An 18,234-nucleotide genomic window follows, 5' to 3' on the forward strand; every position below is an offset into this window, starting at 1 on the left:
ATGAAGCGGGGGTGCGGGGAGGAGCAGAAGCTGGGAGTGGGCAGAAGGCGGTAATTAGAAGACAGGTGGTTCATTCATTTTTGTCAACCCGTGGGGCATTTGACCTGCAAAGGGCAGAGTTAGGACCTGCCTGGAATGCAGATTCTGAGTCTCACTGGCCAGATCACACAGAGCACGTGGGAGGTGCCCTGTCCCCGCCTCCCAAAGCCACAGACCAGGCTGGCGCTGAATGAAAGTCCGCATCCACAGGATTTTAGCTGGCGGAAGTTCCCCTTCCGCACCAAGGAGACTTAGGGGTCCCGGCTCCTCTCCTGAGCCACGCGTGATTGGCTGGAAGTGGTAATGATTACATCAGCAGGCACTGGTTCATTCGCCACCCCGGGTGGCGCAATCCCAGGGCGGGGTGGTATAAACGTAGAAGCAGGCTCAGATTAAATAGCAGAGCTCGGCTCCGCGCACCTCCTAGAGGCGATCTCGCGCCCCACGAAACACACTTTCATTTCTGATGGCTCTGGCGGCTGTCACCCCGCGGCAACCTGGACAGCGAACGCTGCCCGACCGCACCTGGCAGCGGAGACAGAGGACACCGGCCGCCTCGCGCTCCCGGGGAGGGTGCACCCAGGGCCCCAGGCCTCGGCTCCGGGGCCCCTGGGCTCTCATCTTCGTCGTCTTGGGTGTCTTGCTGTTGGTGAGTTCCCGCCGCGAGTCCTGGCTCCAAAAGGCGCTCTTGGAGGCCCGGAAAAGGCCCCGGGGCACCTGCCTGGGCAGATCCCGGCAGGACCCCCGGGCAAGTCCAAGTGCGCGGCGCGTTGGTGGGGGGCGCTAGAGGAGTGCGGATCCTTGGCATCTACTTGCTGCCCAGAAGAGCTGGCTCCTTGGAGAGCCTGACCTCTGGATTGGCCCCAGGCCCAGCTGGCATCAGATCGTCATTTCTTTCCTTTCCCTTCCCTTTTCCCTCTGCCGACCCTCCTCACTCTTTTCTTTCTCTCTTTCTCTCTTTTTCTATTTTGCACTGCATTTGTCGTCTAAAACGTGTCCTTTGTAAATCATTAACAGTGTAGGCCCCATCTTCCCCTATCTACTGCCTTAAGCACCCTTACATTTCCTTTTCTCTGAAAGGAGAACAACCTCAAAATTGCCTTCAGCTCCTTGCACTTTATGAATAGAAACCACCAATGACTCAGCTTGGGCCAGATTCTCACCACTTTCTCTCAGAGGGGAGTTGGAGGCTCTGGGTGTGGTTCACCGCTGCTGCTAAGTCGCTTCAGTAGTGTCCAACTCTGTGCGACCCCTTAGACGGCAGCCCACCAGGCTCCCCCGTCCCTGAGTGTGCATTTTTAAGAAACTCACAATGGGAAAAAATGTGCACACTTGGCACCGCTTTCTTGAATTGTTTGAGGCTCTTTTCAAAGTTGCTTATATGTTCAAAAAAAAAAAAAAAAATTAAGGGTCTGACAAAGTTACAGGAATTGTGAAAATATGCATCTTTCATTGAATGAATTAGTACCAAAAAATCTGGAAAGAAATAGCATTTTGTATTCACAAGAAGTATAGAATTTGTTTTTAAAGTATCGGTTTGTAATAGGTAGGACTCATGCTGAACACTACTTGAGGAATGGGTCTGGGTGCCTGTCGAGTATACAGTGTAGCCATGTGCATTGTCTGTTGGGTAACTCAGAAGTGGAATTGCTGGGTCAGTGGGTTAGATAATTCTACACTTTTGTCTAGACAATGACAAACTGTTCTCCCAAAGAAGCCTGGGCCATTTTTAACTCACACCAGGAGGCCATGATGGCGCCCCATTTCCTGGCACCCTCGCCGCACTGAACTTCAGCGCTTTGGTCTCAGAAGTAAAGCTGGGATGCCATGGGGCCACGCTTCCGATTCTTCATTCCAGTAGAGTGTTTCGAGGCTCCATGAGATTGCTGAGACTGGGAGTGGATAGCCAGGAGACCCAGGTTAGGGCACAGGGCAGGGCACAAAAATACAGACAGTCAAAGAACTAACACAAATCTTTACACAAATTCTTTCAGACAACAGGAGTTCTTCACTAGTTCTTCTAAGGCCAACATAACCCTAATACCTAAACCTAACGGCAACATTTGAAAAGAAGAAAAAAAATACTTTTAAATACCCTTCCTAAAAACAGAGGCAAAATTCCTTTACAAAGCAAACAGTAAACTACATTCAGGAAGATTTAAAGAAGAAAACATACCATGACCAAATGGGGTTAATCTCAGGAATAAGTGTTGGATTAACATCTGAAAATCAATCAGTGTTTTTCACTATATTAACAGTGTGGGGGCTTCCCTGGTGGTCCAGTGGTTAAGAAGCTCCTGGCAATGTGAGAGACACTAGTTCATTCTCTGGTCTGGGAGGATCCCACATGCCTGGGAGCAACTGAGCCCATGTGCTACAACTACTGAGCCCCCACTGCAACTGCCGAAGCCTGTGCACCTAGAGTCTATGCTCCACAGCAAGAGAAGCCACTGCAATGAGAAGCCTACACATGAAAGTCAAGAGTATCCTCCACTCGCCACAACTAGAGAAAGCCTCACTTCCACTGTATAGTCATAAGGGATTTCATTTAGGTCATACCTGAATGGTCTAGTGGTTTTCCCTACTTTCTTCAATCTAAGTCTGAATTTGGCAGTAAGGAGGTCCTGATTTGAGCCACAGTCAGCTCCCGGTCTTGTTTTTGCTGACTGTACAGAGCTTCTCCATCTTTGGCTGCAAAGAATATAATCAATCTGAGTTCGGTGTTGACCATCTGGTGATGTCCATGTGTAGAGTCTCTTGTGTTGTTGGAAGAGGGTGTTTCCTGTGACCAGTGCGTTCTCTTGGCAGAACTCTATTAGTCTTTGCCCTGCTTCATTCCATACTCCAAGGCCAAATTTGCCTGTTACTCCAGGTGTTTCTTGACTTCCTACTTTTGCATTCCAGTCCCCTATGATGAAAAGGACATCTTTTTTGGCTGTTAGTTCTAAAAGGTCTTGTAGGTCTTCCTAAAACCATTCAACTTCAGCTTCTTCAGTGTTGCTGGTTGGGGCATAGGCTTGGATTACTGTGATATTGAATGGTTTGCCTTGGAAACGAACAGAGATCATTCTGTCATTTTTGAGATTGCATCCAAGTACTGCATTTCGGACTCTTTTGTTGACCATGATGGCTGCTCCATTTCTTCTAAGGGATTCCTGCCACAGTAGTAGATATAATGGTCATCTGAGTTAAATTCACCCATTCCTGTCCATTTTAGTTCGCTGATTCCTAGAATGTCGACATTTACTCTTGCTATCTCCTGTTTGACCACTTCCAATTTGCCTTGATTCATGGACCTCACATTCCAGGTTCCTATGCTATATTGCTCTTTACAGCATCAGACCTTGCTTCTATCACCAGTCACATCCACAGCTGGGTGTTGTTTTTGCTTTGGCTCCATCCCTTCATTCTCTCTGGAGTTATTTCTCCACTGATCTCCAGTAGCATACTGGGCACCTACCGACCTGGGGAGTTCCTCTTTCAGTATCCTATCTTTTTGCCTTTTCATACTGTTCATATGAGCTTAGCTGTCCCCAAATATTTAACAGGTTGCATTTTATCTTGTTTAGATCCAGGCAGTTGAACTGGGCTCAACATAAGCTGTTTCCATTTTTTTTTTTTTTTCTCTTAATGTCACTTTCTACTTTAAATCACTCCCAGATTAAAGTTACAAAACTATACAAAACCCTTTGTTTCCTGTATCATCTGAAACATAGCTGCTGACATGACAGATCCCATGAATGGACACTTGGATGTATATTTCCCACAAATTAGGACAGTCTCCCCCCAAATGAGAATACAATTCTGAACATCAGAACACTATCATCAACACATTAATCCTGGTCAAATCCTCAGACTCCAGTGATTTTTGACTGGCTCCATTGTGTCATTTGTAGCACAGAGACTTGGCTGAAAACCCTGTATTGCTATTTCTTCTTTCTTCATGTGACTCTTGTGTTTTGTGGAACACTGACAGCTTCCTTTTTGGGACAGCTTGTTGCATTAAAGCCACAAATTCATTACTCAATATGTGATTCTATATCCTGATTATGAAAAATTGTATGCATGGCAGAACGCTCATTTGTGAAAATGTGTGTGTGTGTGTCTGCACACACATGTGAGAAAGAGAGAGAAAGCCTGAGAGTATTCACACATATGGTCAAATAGAAGAAGTCAAGACACAAAATAATGAATGTTTTCTCTAATCAAGGGGATCTGTGTGGTTTCTGTATTGTTATAAAAAAAGTTTTTCTTGCCCATACTTTCTGGGCTTCCCAGGTGGTGCTAGTGGTAAAAAAAACCAGCCTGCCAACACAGGAGACACAAGAGACTGAAGTTTGATCCCTGGGTCGGGAAGATCCCCTGGAGGAGGAAATGGCAACTCACTCCAAAATTCTTGCTGGGAGAATCCCATGGACAGAGGAGCCTGATGGGCTACAGTCCATGGGGTTGCAAAGAATTGGATGGATCTGAGCACATACTTTCTGGAATAAACATATTTTAAGAGGAAAGAATACAGGGGAAAAAACTTAAGTGTAAGTTCCTTGCTAGCACAAAAGGCCAAAGGACAAACATGAAAAGAATGAGAGTTTAGAGCTGGGAAGAAAGGTCCCAGTTCTGTTTCATTTTGCAGGTAGTGGTCAAGGAAATGTGGGGTGGATCCTAGTGGGGTGAGAGTGTGGAAGCCACTCATGCCTGTCCCTGCTTTGTCCCCATAGGTCAAACCTGCTTCAGCCATGTCTATAAGGAAGGATGAAGTTCCCCAGCAGTTATCAGCCCCACTGGAATGGATCCGCCAACAGAACTTATGTCCACCAGGTAGATTCTAAGGCTGGTCTCCAACCCTTGTCTTCATGTCTCTGTACTTATTTTTGGCTATGCTGAGGCTCTGTTGCTACTTGAGCTTCTCACTGGGGTGGCTTCTCTTGTTGCAGAGCACCGGTGGTCGGGTGCAGGGGCTTCAGTAGTTGCAGCATGTGTGCCCCGTAGTTGTGGATCCCCGAGCTGTAGAGCACAGGCTCGGTATTTGTGACACATTGGGCTTAGCTGCTCCACAGCACGTGGGATCTTCCCGGACCAGGGATCGAACCCATGTATTATGCAGAGGCAGGCAGATTTTTTTTTTTGTGGCAGGCAGATTCTTTACCACTGAGCCACCAGCGAAGCCCCTGACCTTTCTTTTTACTGTTGAATGTGCCAGCTATGAATGTGACTTGGATGTGTGGCTTGTAACATATGTCTGTTGGCAGTACTGGTCTAGGGTATGTGGTAGATGAAGAATCAAAAGATGAAAGCCCGGTTGAGGAGAGTTCCCCTTGTGGATTCCACAGATGGCCAAAAGAGGCCTCCCTAGCCACACTGCCAGCCTCAGGGAATCCTGCGGGGATTTACTCACCAGCTTTTCCCTTCCTTCCCAGGATTCTATATGGAAGAAGTCAGTGGAGGTTGTGCCCCTTGCACCGATGGGACAGACTACACCAATCATTCAAACACCCTCCCTTCTTGCTTACCTTGCACGACTTGCAAATCAGTTACAGAACCTGTGGTCCCCCATGCCTGCAGTTAAGGTGCTGGGTGATGAGATGGGATTTAAATGGGATGAGGAGTCAGAAACCTGATTTCCAGTCCAGCTAGGTCTTCATCCTGCCTTAGGTCAGCAAAATAAATGAAAACAGAAGTTATTTGCATAACGCATTCCAACTGGTAGGGAAGTCTTTCAGAACATCAGCTGGAAAGAGGGGAATAACATGTCCCTTGGTGGAGGGAGCTGGATGGTAACAGTGCAGACAGAAGTCCTGGGGGAGTGGGGCAGGGCTGGGTTTGAGCTGTGTGATGTGTCTGATCCTGGGCCAGGCTCCTGTGAGCGCCATGCCCTCTGCTCTGCGGTCTCAGCCTGTCTCAGCCTTCATGACCTGAGGTCCCTCTGCCTCTCCAGCAGGGCATCACCCATTGGGACATCACCCAAGGGTTCCTCTCCATCTACAGTGTCTCAGATTACACCTCACCCCACCCCACTTCTTGCTCCTCATTTGTGATCTAAAACATTTTTCTTCTCAACCCTGATGCAATCCGTAATGATGCACAGTCCCTTTTGTATGCCTCTATTGGTGACACATGAACAGTGGCTGTTCTATGGATGGGCTGTGTGTGTTGCTGCAGAAAATGGCCCCCAGATTACTTTAAAAAAAGATTAATTCATTTATTTTTGGCTGTTCTGGGTCTTTCTTGCGGAACAAGGGCCTTCTCCAGTTGTGGTGGGGGGCTACTCCTTGTGGCCTCTGACCGTGGTGTACAGGCCCCAGAGCGCAGGATCAGTAGTGGGGGCACACGGGCTTAGCTGCCCCGCAGCACGTGGGGTCTTCCCAGACCAAGGAGGGAACCTGTGTCCCCTGTTTTGACAGGCGGATTCTTAACCACTGGACCACCCAGGAAGCCCTCCGAATTACTTCTTAAACTGAGTGGATGGAGCTCTGAGTGGTGAAGAAGGGTTGAGAGACATATTAGGGAAACACACCCTTAAAACCTTATCTTTGGTCTCTAGAAGAAGAAGAAAAAAACCGCTGCACCTCCAGCAAGGACACTGAGTGTCAGTGCAAACCCGGCACTTTCCGTGGAGAAGATGCACCTGAATTCTGTCAAAAATGCAGCGCCGGGTGAGACACAGGAGCCTGGGGGCTTCCAACCCACAGGAGACTCCAGTTTCCTTGTACCCCTTTCTCTCTCTGCTTCCCTGAAGCGCCTCCCACCTCTCAGAGCTCCTCTGTGCCTGTGGGGTCTCCCGAGCCTGCAGCAGCGCTCCCCACCACCACCGTTTGTCCTGCACGGCTTTCCCAGCGCCCCTTCCCACGTCTCCTCGGGCATGGCCTGGAAAGACCAAAGTGCTGACAGCAGACAGAAGTCATAATGAGGCCACGTGTGTGCTCCTTCAACGTTACTATAAAACTGGAGCCAAGTCCACAGGTCTCACACCCAGCCCTTGTTCCCCAGTAGCACCTGAATCTTTCCTATTTGGGGACTCGGGCCGATAGTAATTCACTATCCTCTGATGATCCAGTGTTGGCTGAGATCGGTAGGAAGAGTCAACAGGTGGATGAGAGGGCCTCGTATTCAAGTTTGACTGGAGGATGAGTCAAACTTGTGCCCACACCCTTCTGACCCTTGACCTGGATGAGGCACCCCCCCTGCCCCCAGAGCTTCCCGGGCAGCCCAGGGAGGCCAGGGCGGGCCTTGCAGAGGAAGCCCAGCTCCTGAAGGACAGCTCTGATCACTCAACAGGAGCCGGGGGGCCGCAGTACACAGTCCTGCATTCTTCTCCTGCCCAGTGAGGGGGTGTGAGGGGCCCCTCCCCTGCAGACAGCAGGAGCCTATACCCCCTCTACTGTCTTGTCAGGGAACCCAGGACAGAAGGCTGCCCCCTCTTTCTCCTCATCCAGCCAGCTGTCCCTGATGGGTCCCCCTGTGTCTGTACCCAGGTGCCCTGATGGGAAGGTCATGGTCATGAACTGTACGCCCTGGAGCAATGTCAAGTGTGTGGACCAAGAATCAGGTACCCTGGCCCATGGGGAGGCCCCGGTTCCTGGAGAGCTAGCAACCATGAGCCGGAGACTACCCATCACTCCCTGTCCCTCCTCAGGCACTTCACCGCTGGTGACTAACATTTTCACTGGACTTGGAATCACAGTTGTAATCACCTTTGTCCTAATAGGATGTGTTGTATGTTGCTTCTCTAAAGGTGAGGTTCTAGAAGGGAAGGAGGAGGTGCTGGCTCCCTCCTCCATCTCCCCAATCCTCCTGTTCCTCCTGGCTTGTCTCTGATCTTGTTCCCCAGGAAACCCCTCCTCCTCCCACCTCACCTGGTCCTACAAAACGGTGATCACATCGGGCCCCCAACTCAGCTGACGGTCCCCTCTTCCCCCTGGCCGAGTCTGGTGGGAGGAGGCAGAAGAGGGTGGTTCAGGAGCACTGCACAGATTTCACATGGGTTTCATTTTACTTCATTTTCTCCCTTCTCTTCTCCTCCCTGAGTTCTCCAGACTCGGGGTGTCCCACTTGCAGTCACAGGCCCGGGGCTCTTTGTTCAGTGTCTGTCCCTGGGGAGGGAGGTGCGGCCAGAGGGCCCTCCCCACCACTCAGTGGCGTCTCTTCTCTTCTAGGTTGCTTTGGTGAGTGCTGCCACAAGGTGAGTCGGTTTCTCCAGCATCTGGCGGCATCAGACCCTCAGTAACTGCTTCCGCCCCACAGCAAAGCCCAGGGTGGACCTGGTCCCTGGTTTGTCCTATAGCGTTGTCCCTGACTCTCTCAACTGGCCTGGGGGTTCCAGGCTGAATGTAGGAGGGAGACTGGCCTGCTGAGCGCTGTCCTAAGGCTGATTGGCAGCGCTGGCCCTGTCCTTGCTGTTTGAGACACCCTCACTTTGTAACCCTGGGGCATGCGGGGTGTCAGGCAGGGGTGCCCAGTTCCCTTTAGCATCACACCAGAGTCTGGGTGCCATCAGCAGAGCCCAGATGTGCTGAGTCTATGCCCACTTGGGGGGCACAGCACAGGGGTAGGTGGGAAGGCAGAACCCACTGGGTCCCCCCAGACGCTGTAGGGGTTTGTGACTCCTGGGTCAGCGCCTTGTTTTCTCAAGGCCCTTTCCTGGCGCTTATGTCCCCCACCAGGATCTGGGGCTCTGGACCATGCCCACAACAACAGGCTGACCAGTGGAGATTCACTTTCCATTCTGGTCCCTTGGCAGGAAAAGAAGCTGACAGAAGACAATGCCCAGTCCCAAGATGAAGCAAGCAGAGAGTCTGGTGGTGAGTGTGCGGCTCTGGCCCTTCTGCTTGCTTGGGACTGTGGCAGAGACAGGGAGAGGCAATGCTGGTCAGGTCTCCTGTCCTCTGGGGAGGTGGTAATGGAGGGAGACCAGGGCGTGGAGAGCAGGGAGCCCACCCCCTGTTCTGGCCCACTGGCAGCGCTGATGCTGTTTCTCATCTGTCGTCCTGTCACCAGATCCCTCGTCTAGAACAGCACAGCTGAAGGGTGCTCACGCCTCCCATGCCTGACCCAGTGATGGGGTCAGAGCTGCATATTTTTCTGTGTGACTGTTACATACTTTTAAGCCATTCCTCATCATAGTAGGAATTTCACATTTATTTCAAAAGTATTATTAAGTTGAATCTACTTGAAGTAAAATTTCTTTTTCAACATATAGTATTTTCACTATGTATATATGTGTGTGTGTATATATATATATACACACATACATATGAGGAGGGCATGGCAACCCACTCCAGTATTCTTGCCTGGAGAATCCCCATGGACAGAGGAGCCCAGCAGGCTACAGTCCATGGGGTTGCAGAGTCAGACATGACTGAGTGACTAAATATATATATACTATATATGTATACATACACACACACACACACACACACAGACATTTACAGTTTTGGGTCGTATCATTTCAGTAGTTTTGAGGTTTTTGAGTGTTACCTTAATTTATAAATTAATCTAGGAGGAATTGAGATCTTTTAGATATTCTATATGTTTCTTATAAAAAGAGTTAGCCTTTTAAGAGTTTTATAATACCTCAACTCCATGTGTGTTTTTCCTTGGTAAATTGCTCATTTCTTGTTGAGGTTGTATCTTTGTATTACAGTGTTCTTTAACCTCATGAGTTTATCCAACTCATAATTCATTATAGAATTTATTGTCATAATTTTTAACACTCATCCGTCCATACATTCACATTTAAGTATTATTGTTGAACCATTAGAGTTTCATAAGAATAGAATCATATATAAAATAATGACTCTTATGTCTGCTCCCTTCAAAGATCCTGCATTGGTTTTGTTTTGCTTATGGCTGCCTGTGCCAGAATTTCAGAACCATGTTTACGAGGCTCAGCTCTGTAATCTAGGGCCCTCGATTAAGACCAAGGCTGCTCTCCATTGTGTTTTACAGAAACCAGCAGCATCTGAAGGATCTCAGGGGAGAAGATGGCTGCTGGTTCCAACAGACGCCACAGAAAGTGAGTGCTTTTTTCCCGGGCAGTGGATCAGGAGAGGAGGGAGGAGGGACAGTGTCCTAATTTCTGTCTCCTAATAGCTGTTAGGGCACTCAGAGAAGGGATGGCTTGTCCCTGGACCATCAAGACTCTAATTCCCTCCCTGCCCCCTCCTCTTTTTCCCACCCTGCACCCCTCTGTCCTCTAACAGTGGCCCCTAACACCTCCCTGTCCTTCCCTCCTCCACCATCCTCTCTCCTCCCTGCTTGCTCAGGGCCAAGTTGACCCACTCTGAGACATCTGAGAGGTTGTGCTGTCCAGCGGGACACCCACTGGCCCAGGGAGGCTGTGGAGCACCTGTCCATGCATGCTAAGTCGCTTTAATCATGTCTGACTCTTTGTAACCCCATGGACTATAGCCTGCCAGGCTCCTCAGTCCATGGCATTCTCCAGGCAAGAATACTGGAGTGGGTTACCATGCCCTCCTCCAAGGATCATTCCAACCCAGGGATCGAACCCACATCTTACATCTCCTGCATTAGCAAGCAGGTTCTTTGCCGATGGCACCACTTGGGAAGCCCCGTGGAGCACCTGAACTGTGGCTAAATCTGATGAGCTGTAGTATATAAGTCAATACTGTAGTTCAAGGAGTTGGCAGAGAAAAGGACTGTAATTTGTCTCGTTAACAGTTTTTTTTTTTTTTTTGCATATTGATTACATGTTGACGGGCTTCCCTGCTGGCTCAAATGGTAAAGAATTTGCCTGTAATGCAAGAGAACAGGGTTCAGTCCCTGGGTCGGGAAGATCCCCTGGAGAAGGGAATGGCAACCCACTCCAGTGTTCTTGCCTGGAGAATCTCATGGACAGAGCCTGGCGGGCTGCAGTCCATGAAGTGACAGACTCGGACACACAGCCGAGTGACTAAGACTACATATTGCAGTGAAAATTTTAACTTACTTTTGATTGGAGGATGATCGCTTCACGGTGTTATGCTGGTTTCTTCTGTAGAGCAATATGAACCAGCCATGGGGGTACATATATCCCCACCCTCTTGAGCCTCCTTCCAGCGCCCCCATCCCACCTCCCTTAGGTTATCACAGAGCACTGGATTGAGCTCTCTGTGTTATAAAGCAACTTCCCATTAGCTGTCTATATTACATACTGAAATGAAATTTGTTTAGAATACTTTGAGTTAGTACCGTATGTAATGAAAACGAGTATTGTTATTTTTCATGTTTTCAGTGTAGCTGTTACAGAATATAAACTTGTGTTGGGTGCCCTCCTTATGTACTGTGGATGGTGGGGTGCACAGCATTTCACACACACAGCATTGAATCCACAGCACAGTCCATGAGGCAGGTGGTGTTTGCTCCATTTTATGGTTAAATTCTTGCTCAGAGTCTGTCCCCATCCAGCTCTACCACAGTGTCAGGCAGTGAGGCTGAGCGGGGTGTGAGGCCAGAGACCTTCCTCCCTCCAGGCCTTTGCTTTGTCCCCGGTGCAGAGGCGGCAGCCAGGGGCCCTCCCCCTCCTGACACAGGCAGGTGCCCTCCTCTGAGGTCTGTTGCCCCTCGCGTGCCCACCCTGTCTCCTATCACAGATGCCTTCTCCCTCTGTGACAGCAGTCTTCTCTTCCAGATGGGCCCTCATCCCCTGCTTAGGGCAGGACTCTCTGCTGACCTGGACTGCCCCCCACTGCCCTGGGGGCTGGCGAAGCCCAATGCCCAGTGCCGGTGTGGCTTGTTTCTCTGCTGCTGGGAAGCAGGTCAGGGGCGCAGAGCAGCAGGCCTACCAGCAGGGGGAGCGCCTCAGGTTCCCACCCTGAAGTCTAGGCCTGACTTGAGGGTCCTCTGACTTTGTGAAAGCCCGTTCCAACTCTGTCTCTGTGACTTTCCCCCAACCTAGGCCTGAAGCTGTTCTTCAGTGACTCTGCAGCTATCTCTCCCTTGTGACTTCTGTGATTTGCTCCTGAGGCAGATGGGCCTCACATGAAATGAGGTCCTTTGGCCAGAGAATAGGCCTGGGGTTCTCCGGATGCCGCGTGTGAAATGCTGCCAGTCACCAAGAAGGGACAGGAGACCTCAGTCAACACCGTGCTGCATGCTTGGAAATGCTGGGGCAAAGACTGACAAAAGAGACAATTCAAGAGCGCCTGCTGAACTCAGGAAAGTATTAACATGTTTATGAAGAAAGTGAGACAGGCTGTGCTGTGCCCTAAGCGTTTGAGGACCTCAATCTTTCCCTTCAGGACACACTCCTAATTGACTTCTACTTTTTATTTGTATTTGTTTGAAATTTGTTATTCATGTTAGTATGTATGCATTTAATGACGTTAACTTATAATGATAGCGTTAGTCAGTGAGTCATGTCCAACTCTTTGCGACCCCATGGACTGTAGCCCACCAGGCTCCTCTGTCCATGGGGTTTCTCCAGGCAAGAATACTGGAGTGGGTTGCCATTTCCTGCTCCAGGGGATCTTCCCTACCCAGGGATGGAACCTGGGTCTTCTGCACTGCAGGCAGACTTTTTACCAACTGAGCCACCAGGGAAGCCCCATAACTTGTAATATACATCATTAAAGTGCAAACATCTTGTATGTCTTTGTACTTTTATGTTTGTGCACATAGTTATATGTGTTGAAACAACGTTTTGGAAATATAATTTCTAGGCTGTTTATGTGGGCTACCTGGTTGAGCACTGGCAATCCAAAGCAATTAGAAATACAAAAGGAGGGCATTCCCTGGCTGTTCAGTGGGTAGGACTCTGCGCTGAGAGCCCTGAGTTCAATCCCTGGTCAGGAAGTAAGATCCCATAAGCCACGAGGCAAAAACAAACAAACAAACAAAAACCTACAAAACAGCAGCAACAACAAAGGAGAGCAAGCCCACTTGCTGGGGGAATTTGACCAGTTGGGAATTGCCTGGCGACTTCTACAGGGTCCAGGCTTTAAACATGGCAACTTTATAGTTGTGTGAATATTCGTACTTTTTATAGGGAGATGTTGACAAGTGAGCAGAGCGGGAGAGGTGGCACGCCCACGCAGCGCTGTCTGGTGTCCGTGACCGGGGCTGTGATCCCCTGGGCTTCCTGTTGCTCACCTGGGAAGTCAGGGTGGGGCGTGGGTTAGATATGAGTGTCTGATAGTTTCTGTGTCACGTCTGGTCTTATCACCGACCTTCATTCCATCTGGGCTCAAGGAAGAGGACAGGGATCTGCCATGTTTTCTGGGAGGAAGAATGGACGGGCTCCTGGGTTATGTTCAGTGTTGGCTTGCTCAGCACTAGATGGGTCCCCCTTGATACTGGTGCTCTGAGCCCAGAATTGCCTTTTTGTGTTTGAATTGGCTAATTAAGGATCTCAGCCCCTCTGTAAGCTTTGACCTTCTGCAGGAAAGACACAGAAATGCTGATTCTTAAATACTGTGAGAACTGACCCAAAATGCCTACTATATTAGGGTTTTGTCTTTTTTTTTTAATTAAAAAAGTTGTTTTTTTTTTTTACTTCTGCTAAACCTTCTCCATAGTATTCCAATCACTGCAGAATAATTTAATGGCAGAAGCAATTCTCAGGGGGTTTTTGGTCTAATCCATCTCAAGGCTTGTGTGTTGTCTTCCCTAAGGTTGACGTGACTGGTGTGGTCAAAACTGGAATTGCCTAAAATTTAGGTACAAATGGATCCAGTGTGTGGAGTTCCCCTGTGTTTTTAGAAGGGCTGATCCCCATGGTCTTTGTGCTACATCCCTCTGGCCCTGATGTCCCTCCCTTTCCTGGAAGTCAGGTGTTTCCTGTCTTTGCTGTTTCTTCTGTGAGGACACTCTGCCTTCATCCCCAGAAGGAGATAGAAATGAATTCTTGGGACTTCCCTGGTGGTTCAGTGGTTAAGACTCTGCACTCCCAGTGCAAGGAGCCCGGGTTCAATCTCTGGTTGGGGAGCTGAGATCCCACGTACCACAGCTAAGCACGTGCTCTGCAACTACTGAGCCCACGTGCTGTAGAGCCTGCACATCACGACTAGAGAAGCCCGTGTGCTGCAATGAAGAGTCTGCACAGCTGTAATAAATAAGATACCATAAAATTTGAAACTGTCACCTATATACTACAAAAAGCATGTCCATTTGTAAAACCGTTTAAAAAAGTAGTCGTGTTAGGTCACTTGTCCCTTTCTCAGAAGACTTCCTTGAGTGCCCATCTAAAGTATCAGCCTTGTCAGTATTTGTCATGTATATTCATTTGTACACGTTTCTTGTGTGTTTTACTAATGAGAATCTTCAAGAAACGTGAAACTTGACTCCTTTGTTACTTTCCTGTGGGTGCTTAGTCGCTCAGTCGTGTCCGACTCTGCGACCCCGTGAACTATAGCCTACCAGACTCCTCTGTCCATGGGATTGATTCTCCAGGCAAGAATACTGGAGTGAGTTGCCATTTCCTACTCCAGGGGATCTTCCCGATCCAGGGATCGAACTCGGGTATCCTGTGTCTCCTGCATTGCAGGCGAGTTCTTTGCCTGCTGAGCCATCCGGGAAGCATTACTGCTTTATGCCAATGCAAGTGTGACAATTTAAAGTTTACTTGAAGACTGGATGCCTCTTCAGGTTCCTCCCCAGTAATGAATGTGACCAAATTAAATATGCAATGTCATATAGAAATTTTATAATTTTATATAAATGTGCAATTTTATGATTTTGAACCAAATTGAATATTCAATGTTATATACAAATTTTGCAATTTTCTATAAATATGCAATTTAAAGAATTTGTGGTCAAATATGGAATGTTATATAAAAATTTTATATAAATAAGCAATTGGATGAATTTGTGACCAAAATAAATGGCAGTTACATAGAAATTTTGCAATTTTATGTAAATATGCAATTTTATGACTGTGACCAAATTAAACATGTGCTGTTATATACAAATATTATAATTTTATATAGTTTTATACATTTTGACAAATGTGGAATAACAAGCATAAGAACTATTAAAATTATGAAATTATAAAGTTTTCTATAAATATACAGTTTTATGAATTTGTGACCAAATTAAATATGTAATTTTACATAACAAGAGGCATCTGCGTGTGTGAGTTTTCCCCATCCTCTGGTTCTCTGGAGCAGCTCTGAGTGAAGGGCACAGCGGTGTGTTCTTGTGTGACCCGCTCCTTCCCTCTCCCCTTTATGCCTCACGCTCATCCTGCATGGGTGTGTCTCCTGCTCTGACTCAAGACTTCCAGGTGCCAGAGTCCTGGGGCCTGGAACTCAGCCCCTCCTCCGGCCACCTCCTCCCTGCTCTTACCCTGGGAGAGGGGCCCCAGCCTGGCCGGGTCCTGCACGGCCTCCCTCCTGTGGTGTCTCTGAGTCCTGTCTGGGCCTGCTGGGCTCCCTGGACGTGCAGACCGGCTCTGAGAGCTGTTGGGAAGGGCTGGTGGCGCCTGGCTTGCTGGGCTTCTTCTGTGGCCCCTCACTTGTGAGCCCCCTGCCACTACGGGGCCACCTTCCCCTTCTGTCCCTGCTGTCCTTTCTTCATCCTCATCACAGTGGGTCTGGTGGCTCAGCCCTGCAACCTCATGGAGACCCAACTCCCTTCCCCTGGACCTTAGGGTAGGATCCCCCACCCACCTAGATTTCCTGGGGGAGCCCAGTGGTCCCACCCCTGTCCCCTTCCCCGGAGCAAAGGTGCTAGTGCAGATCTGCACACCCCCTTGACTGCCCCCACTCCTGCCTGTGAGCAACTCCATATTACATCAGGAGTGGGAAGAAAAATATTTTAATCACAAATCAGGAGGAAGAGGTGAATTTATAATTACTTTAAATACTTGAAAAGCAATGTTGCCTGCAAGTCCCAGTCCATGGGGTCACAAGGAGTCGAAGATGACTGAGCAAGTAACATTTCACATATGGGATGCGTCTGAGCAGTTCTGCAGGATAGGTAAGAGCACGTATTAGTGGAAATCACCCGAAAACTTAGTGTTTTAAAACTACAGCCTTATTCTTGTTCACTCAGTCACGTCCGACTCTTTGTGATCCCATGGACTGCAGCATGCCAGACTTCCCTCTCCTTCACCATCTCGCAGAGTTTGCTCTAACTCCTGTCCACTGAGTTGGTGATGCCATCCAACCATCTCATCCTGTCAACCACTTCTTTTCATGCCTTCAATCTTTCCCAGCATCAGTCTTTTCAAGTGAGTCGGCTCTTCCCATCAGGTGGCCAAAGTATTGGAGCTTCAGCCTCAGTCCTTCCAATGAATATTCAGGGTTGATATCTTTCAAGATTGACTGGCTTGATCTCCTTGCTGTCCAAGGGACTCTCAAGTGTCTTCTCCAACACCACGGTTAAAAAGCATCAGTTCTTCGGTGCTCAGCCTTCTTTATGGTCCTACTTTCACATCCGTACATGACTACTGGAAATACTATAGTGTTGACCAGACGGATCTTTGTCAGCAAAGTGATGTCTCTGCTTTCTAATATGGCATCTAGGTTTGTCACAGCCTTTATTACATCACCATTTCTAATGGTTCAGTGTAGTTTGGTTCTCTGATACTGAGTCTCACCAGACTGGGGCTGTGAGGAATGGAATGGAAAAGATACCTGTGCTTCCAAGCTTACACAAGAGGTAGGGGCTGGATTCAGTTCTTGGGGGCAGATGGCAGGAGGCTGTCCTTTGTCCCTGTGATGTGGCCATCTCCATTTATTGTTTATTGTGATGTGGGCCTCTCCATTTATTATTAGTCACTCTGTTTAATATTAGTCACTCAGTCATGTCAGACTGTTTGTAACCCCATGGACTGTAGCCTACCAGGCTCCTATGTCCGTGGAATTCTTCAGGCAAGAATACTGGAGTGGGTTGCTATTTCCTTCTCCAGCTCTTCCCAACCTAGGGATCAAACCCAAGTCTCCTGCACTGCTGGACGGATTCTTCATGGCTGAGCCACCAGGGAAGCCCAGTCCTCTCCACGTGTGTATGTACATGCTAAGTCGCTTCAGCTGTGTCCGACCCTTTGCGACCCTATGCCAGGCCCCCCCTGTCCATGGAATTCTCCAGGCAAGAATAATGGTGTGGGTTGCCATGCCTTCCTCCAGGTGATCTTTCTGATTGAGGAACTGAACTGGCATCTCTTATGTCTCTAGCAATGGCAAGCAGGTTCTTTACCCCCAGTGCCACCAGGGAAGCCCGGGCCTCTCCATAGGGCTGCACAAAACATAGCAGCTTGTTTCATCAGAGCAAGTGAGTGACTGGGCGCGGGGGGGGGGGGGGGGGGGGGGGGGGGGGGGGGGGGGGGGGGCAAGTCACCATCCTTTGACCCTGATCTTGAGACATCCCACTGCTTCTGTTGATCCATTTCTTGGTATTTTCTCTGAAATGCTGACAGGTCTGAGATCCTACTTGCGAGTTAACAAGTTACCACAGTTATTTATGTGAGTCTTTATGAGTGTGCATGTATACCTGGGTAGCATGTATATACCAGTATACAAGTGTATATGTATGTATACAAACGTACATGCTAGAGAACTGTACACATACCATCCCGTTGTGAGATCTCTGGATCAAGGATCAGACTGTTTCGTTGCTGAGTAAACTTCGCCCTGGTTCCCCATGGGGGGAGAGGGTAGAGGCACATGTACCTGTGTGTGCAGTGGGGTTTATGCATAAATTCCAGGTTATGAAACTCAGAGCTTAAATAGATGGCTGACACATCTACCCCTGCTCTCCTCCTCAGTAAGAAAGATCCTGTATTTTCTTCTGGAATAGAAACAAAGTCTCTTTTGGAGGAAAGAAGCCTAGAATGTGACTACACATCCCTGAAGGGCAGGGGACAACCTCTAGTCCCTACAGGGCAGTAGCCAACCTCTCCCTTCTAAGGCGTGTCAATCATTTGTGCTTGTTGCATGCTAAGTCGCTTCAGTCATGTCTAACTCTTTGCAACCTTATGGACCTTAACCCACCAGGCTTCTCTATTCATGGGATTCGCCAGGCAAGAATACTGGAGTGGATTGCCGTGCTCTCTTCCAGAGGATCGTCTTGACCCAGAGATGGAACAGGCATCTCTTAGATCTCCTGCATTGACAGGCAGGGTTCTTTACCACTAGCACCACCTGGGAAGTCCTGTTAACCATTCAAACAGCCTTTAAGCAAAGTTGCACACAATCTTTGCTGAAAAAACTTAAACTTTAAGCAAATCTGAAAAATGTCATGTCCATTTGATTAATTGAA

General features: G+C 48.6%; 1 protein-coding gene across 11 annotated transcripts; it reads left to right on the forward strand.

Moving 5' to 3' along the window:
* Positions 1-415: 415 nt before the first annotated feature.
* Positions 416-12,909, forward strand: LOC122710282 (tumor necrosis factor receptor superfamily member 10A-like). 11 transcript variants are annotated; one of them, XM_043928014.1, is made up of 10 exons: positions 416-688; positions 4,758-4,857; positions 5,457-5,570; positions 6,581-6,692; positions 7,512-7,585; positions 7,673-7,771; positions 8,193-8,218; positions 8,700-8,837; positions 9,985-10,051; positions 11,933-12,909. In XM_043928014.1, exons 1-8 carry the CDS (start codon positions 506-508, stop codon positions 8,736-8,738), a joined length of 747 nt encoding a protein of 248 aa, XP_043783949.1. In that variant the 5' UTR covers positions 416-505; the 3' UTR covers positions 8,739-8,837; positions 9,985-10,051; positions 11,933-12,909. The 11 variants fall into 11 exon arrangements, with proteins under 11 accessions (XP_043783949.1, XP_043783947.1, XP_043783951.1 ...); XM_043928012.1 differs by having other exon boundaries at positions 8,777-8,837; XM_043928016.1 differs by having other exon boundaries at positions 8,193-8,201; positions 8,777-8,837.
* The last annotated feature ends 5,325 nt before the right edge of the window (positions 12,910-18,234 follow it).

Source organism: Cervus elaphus, chromosome 16, assembly GCF_910594005.1.
Source record: "Cervus elaphus chromosome 16, mCerEla1.1, whole genome shotgun sequence".
Lineage (NCBI taxonomy): Eukaryota > Metazoa > Chordata > Mammalia > Artiodactyla > Cervidae > Cervus > Cervus elaphus.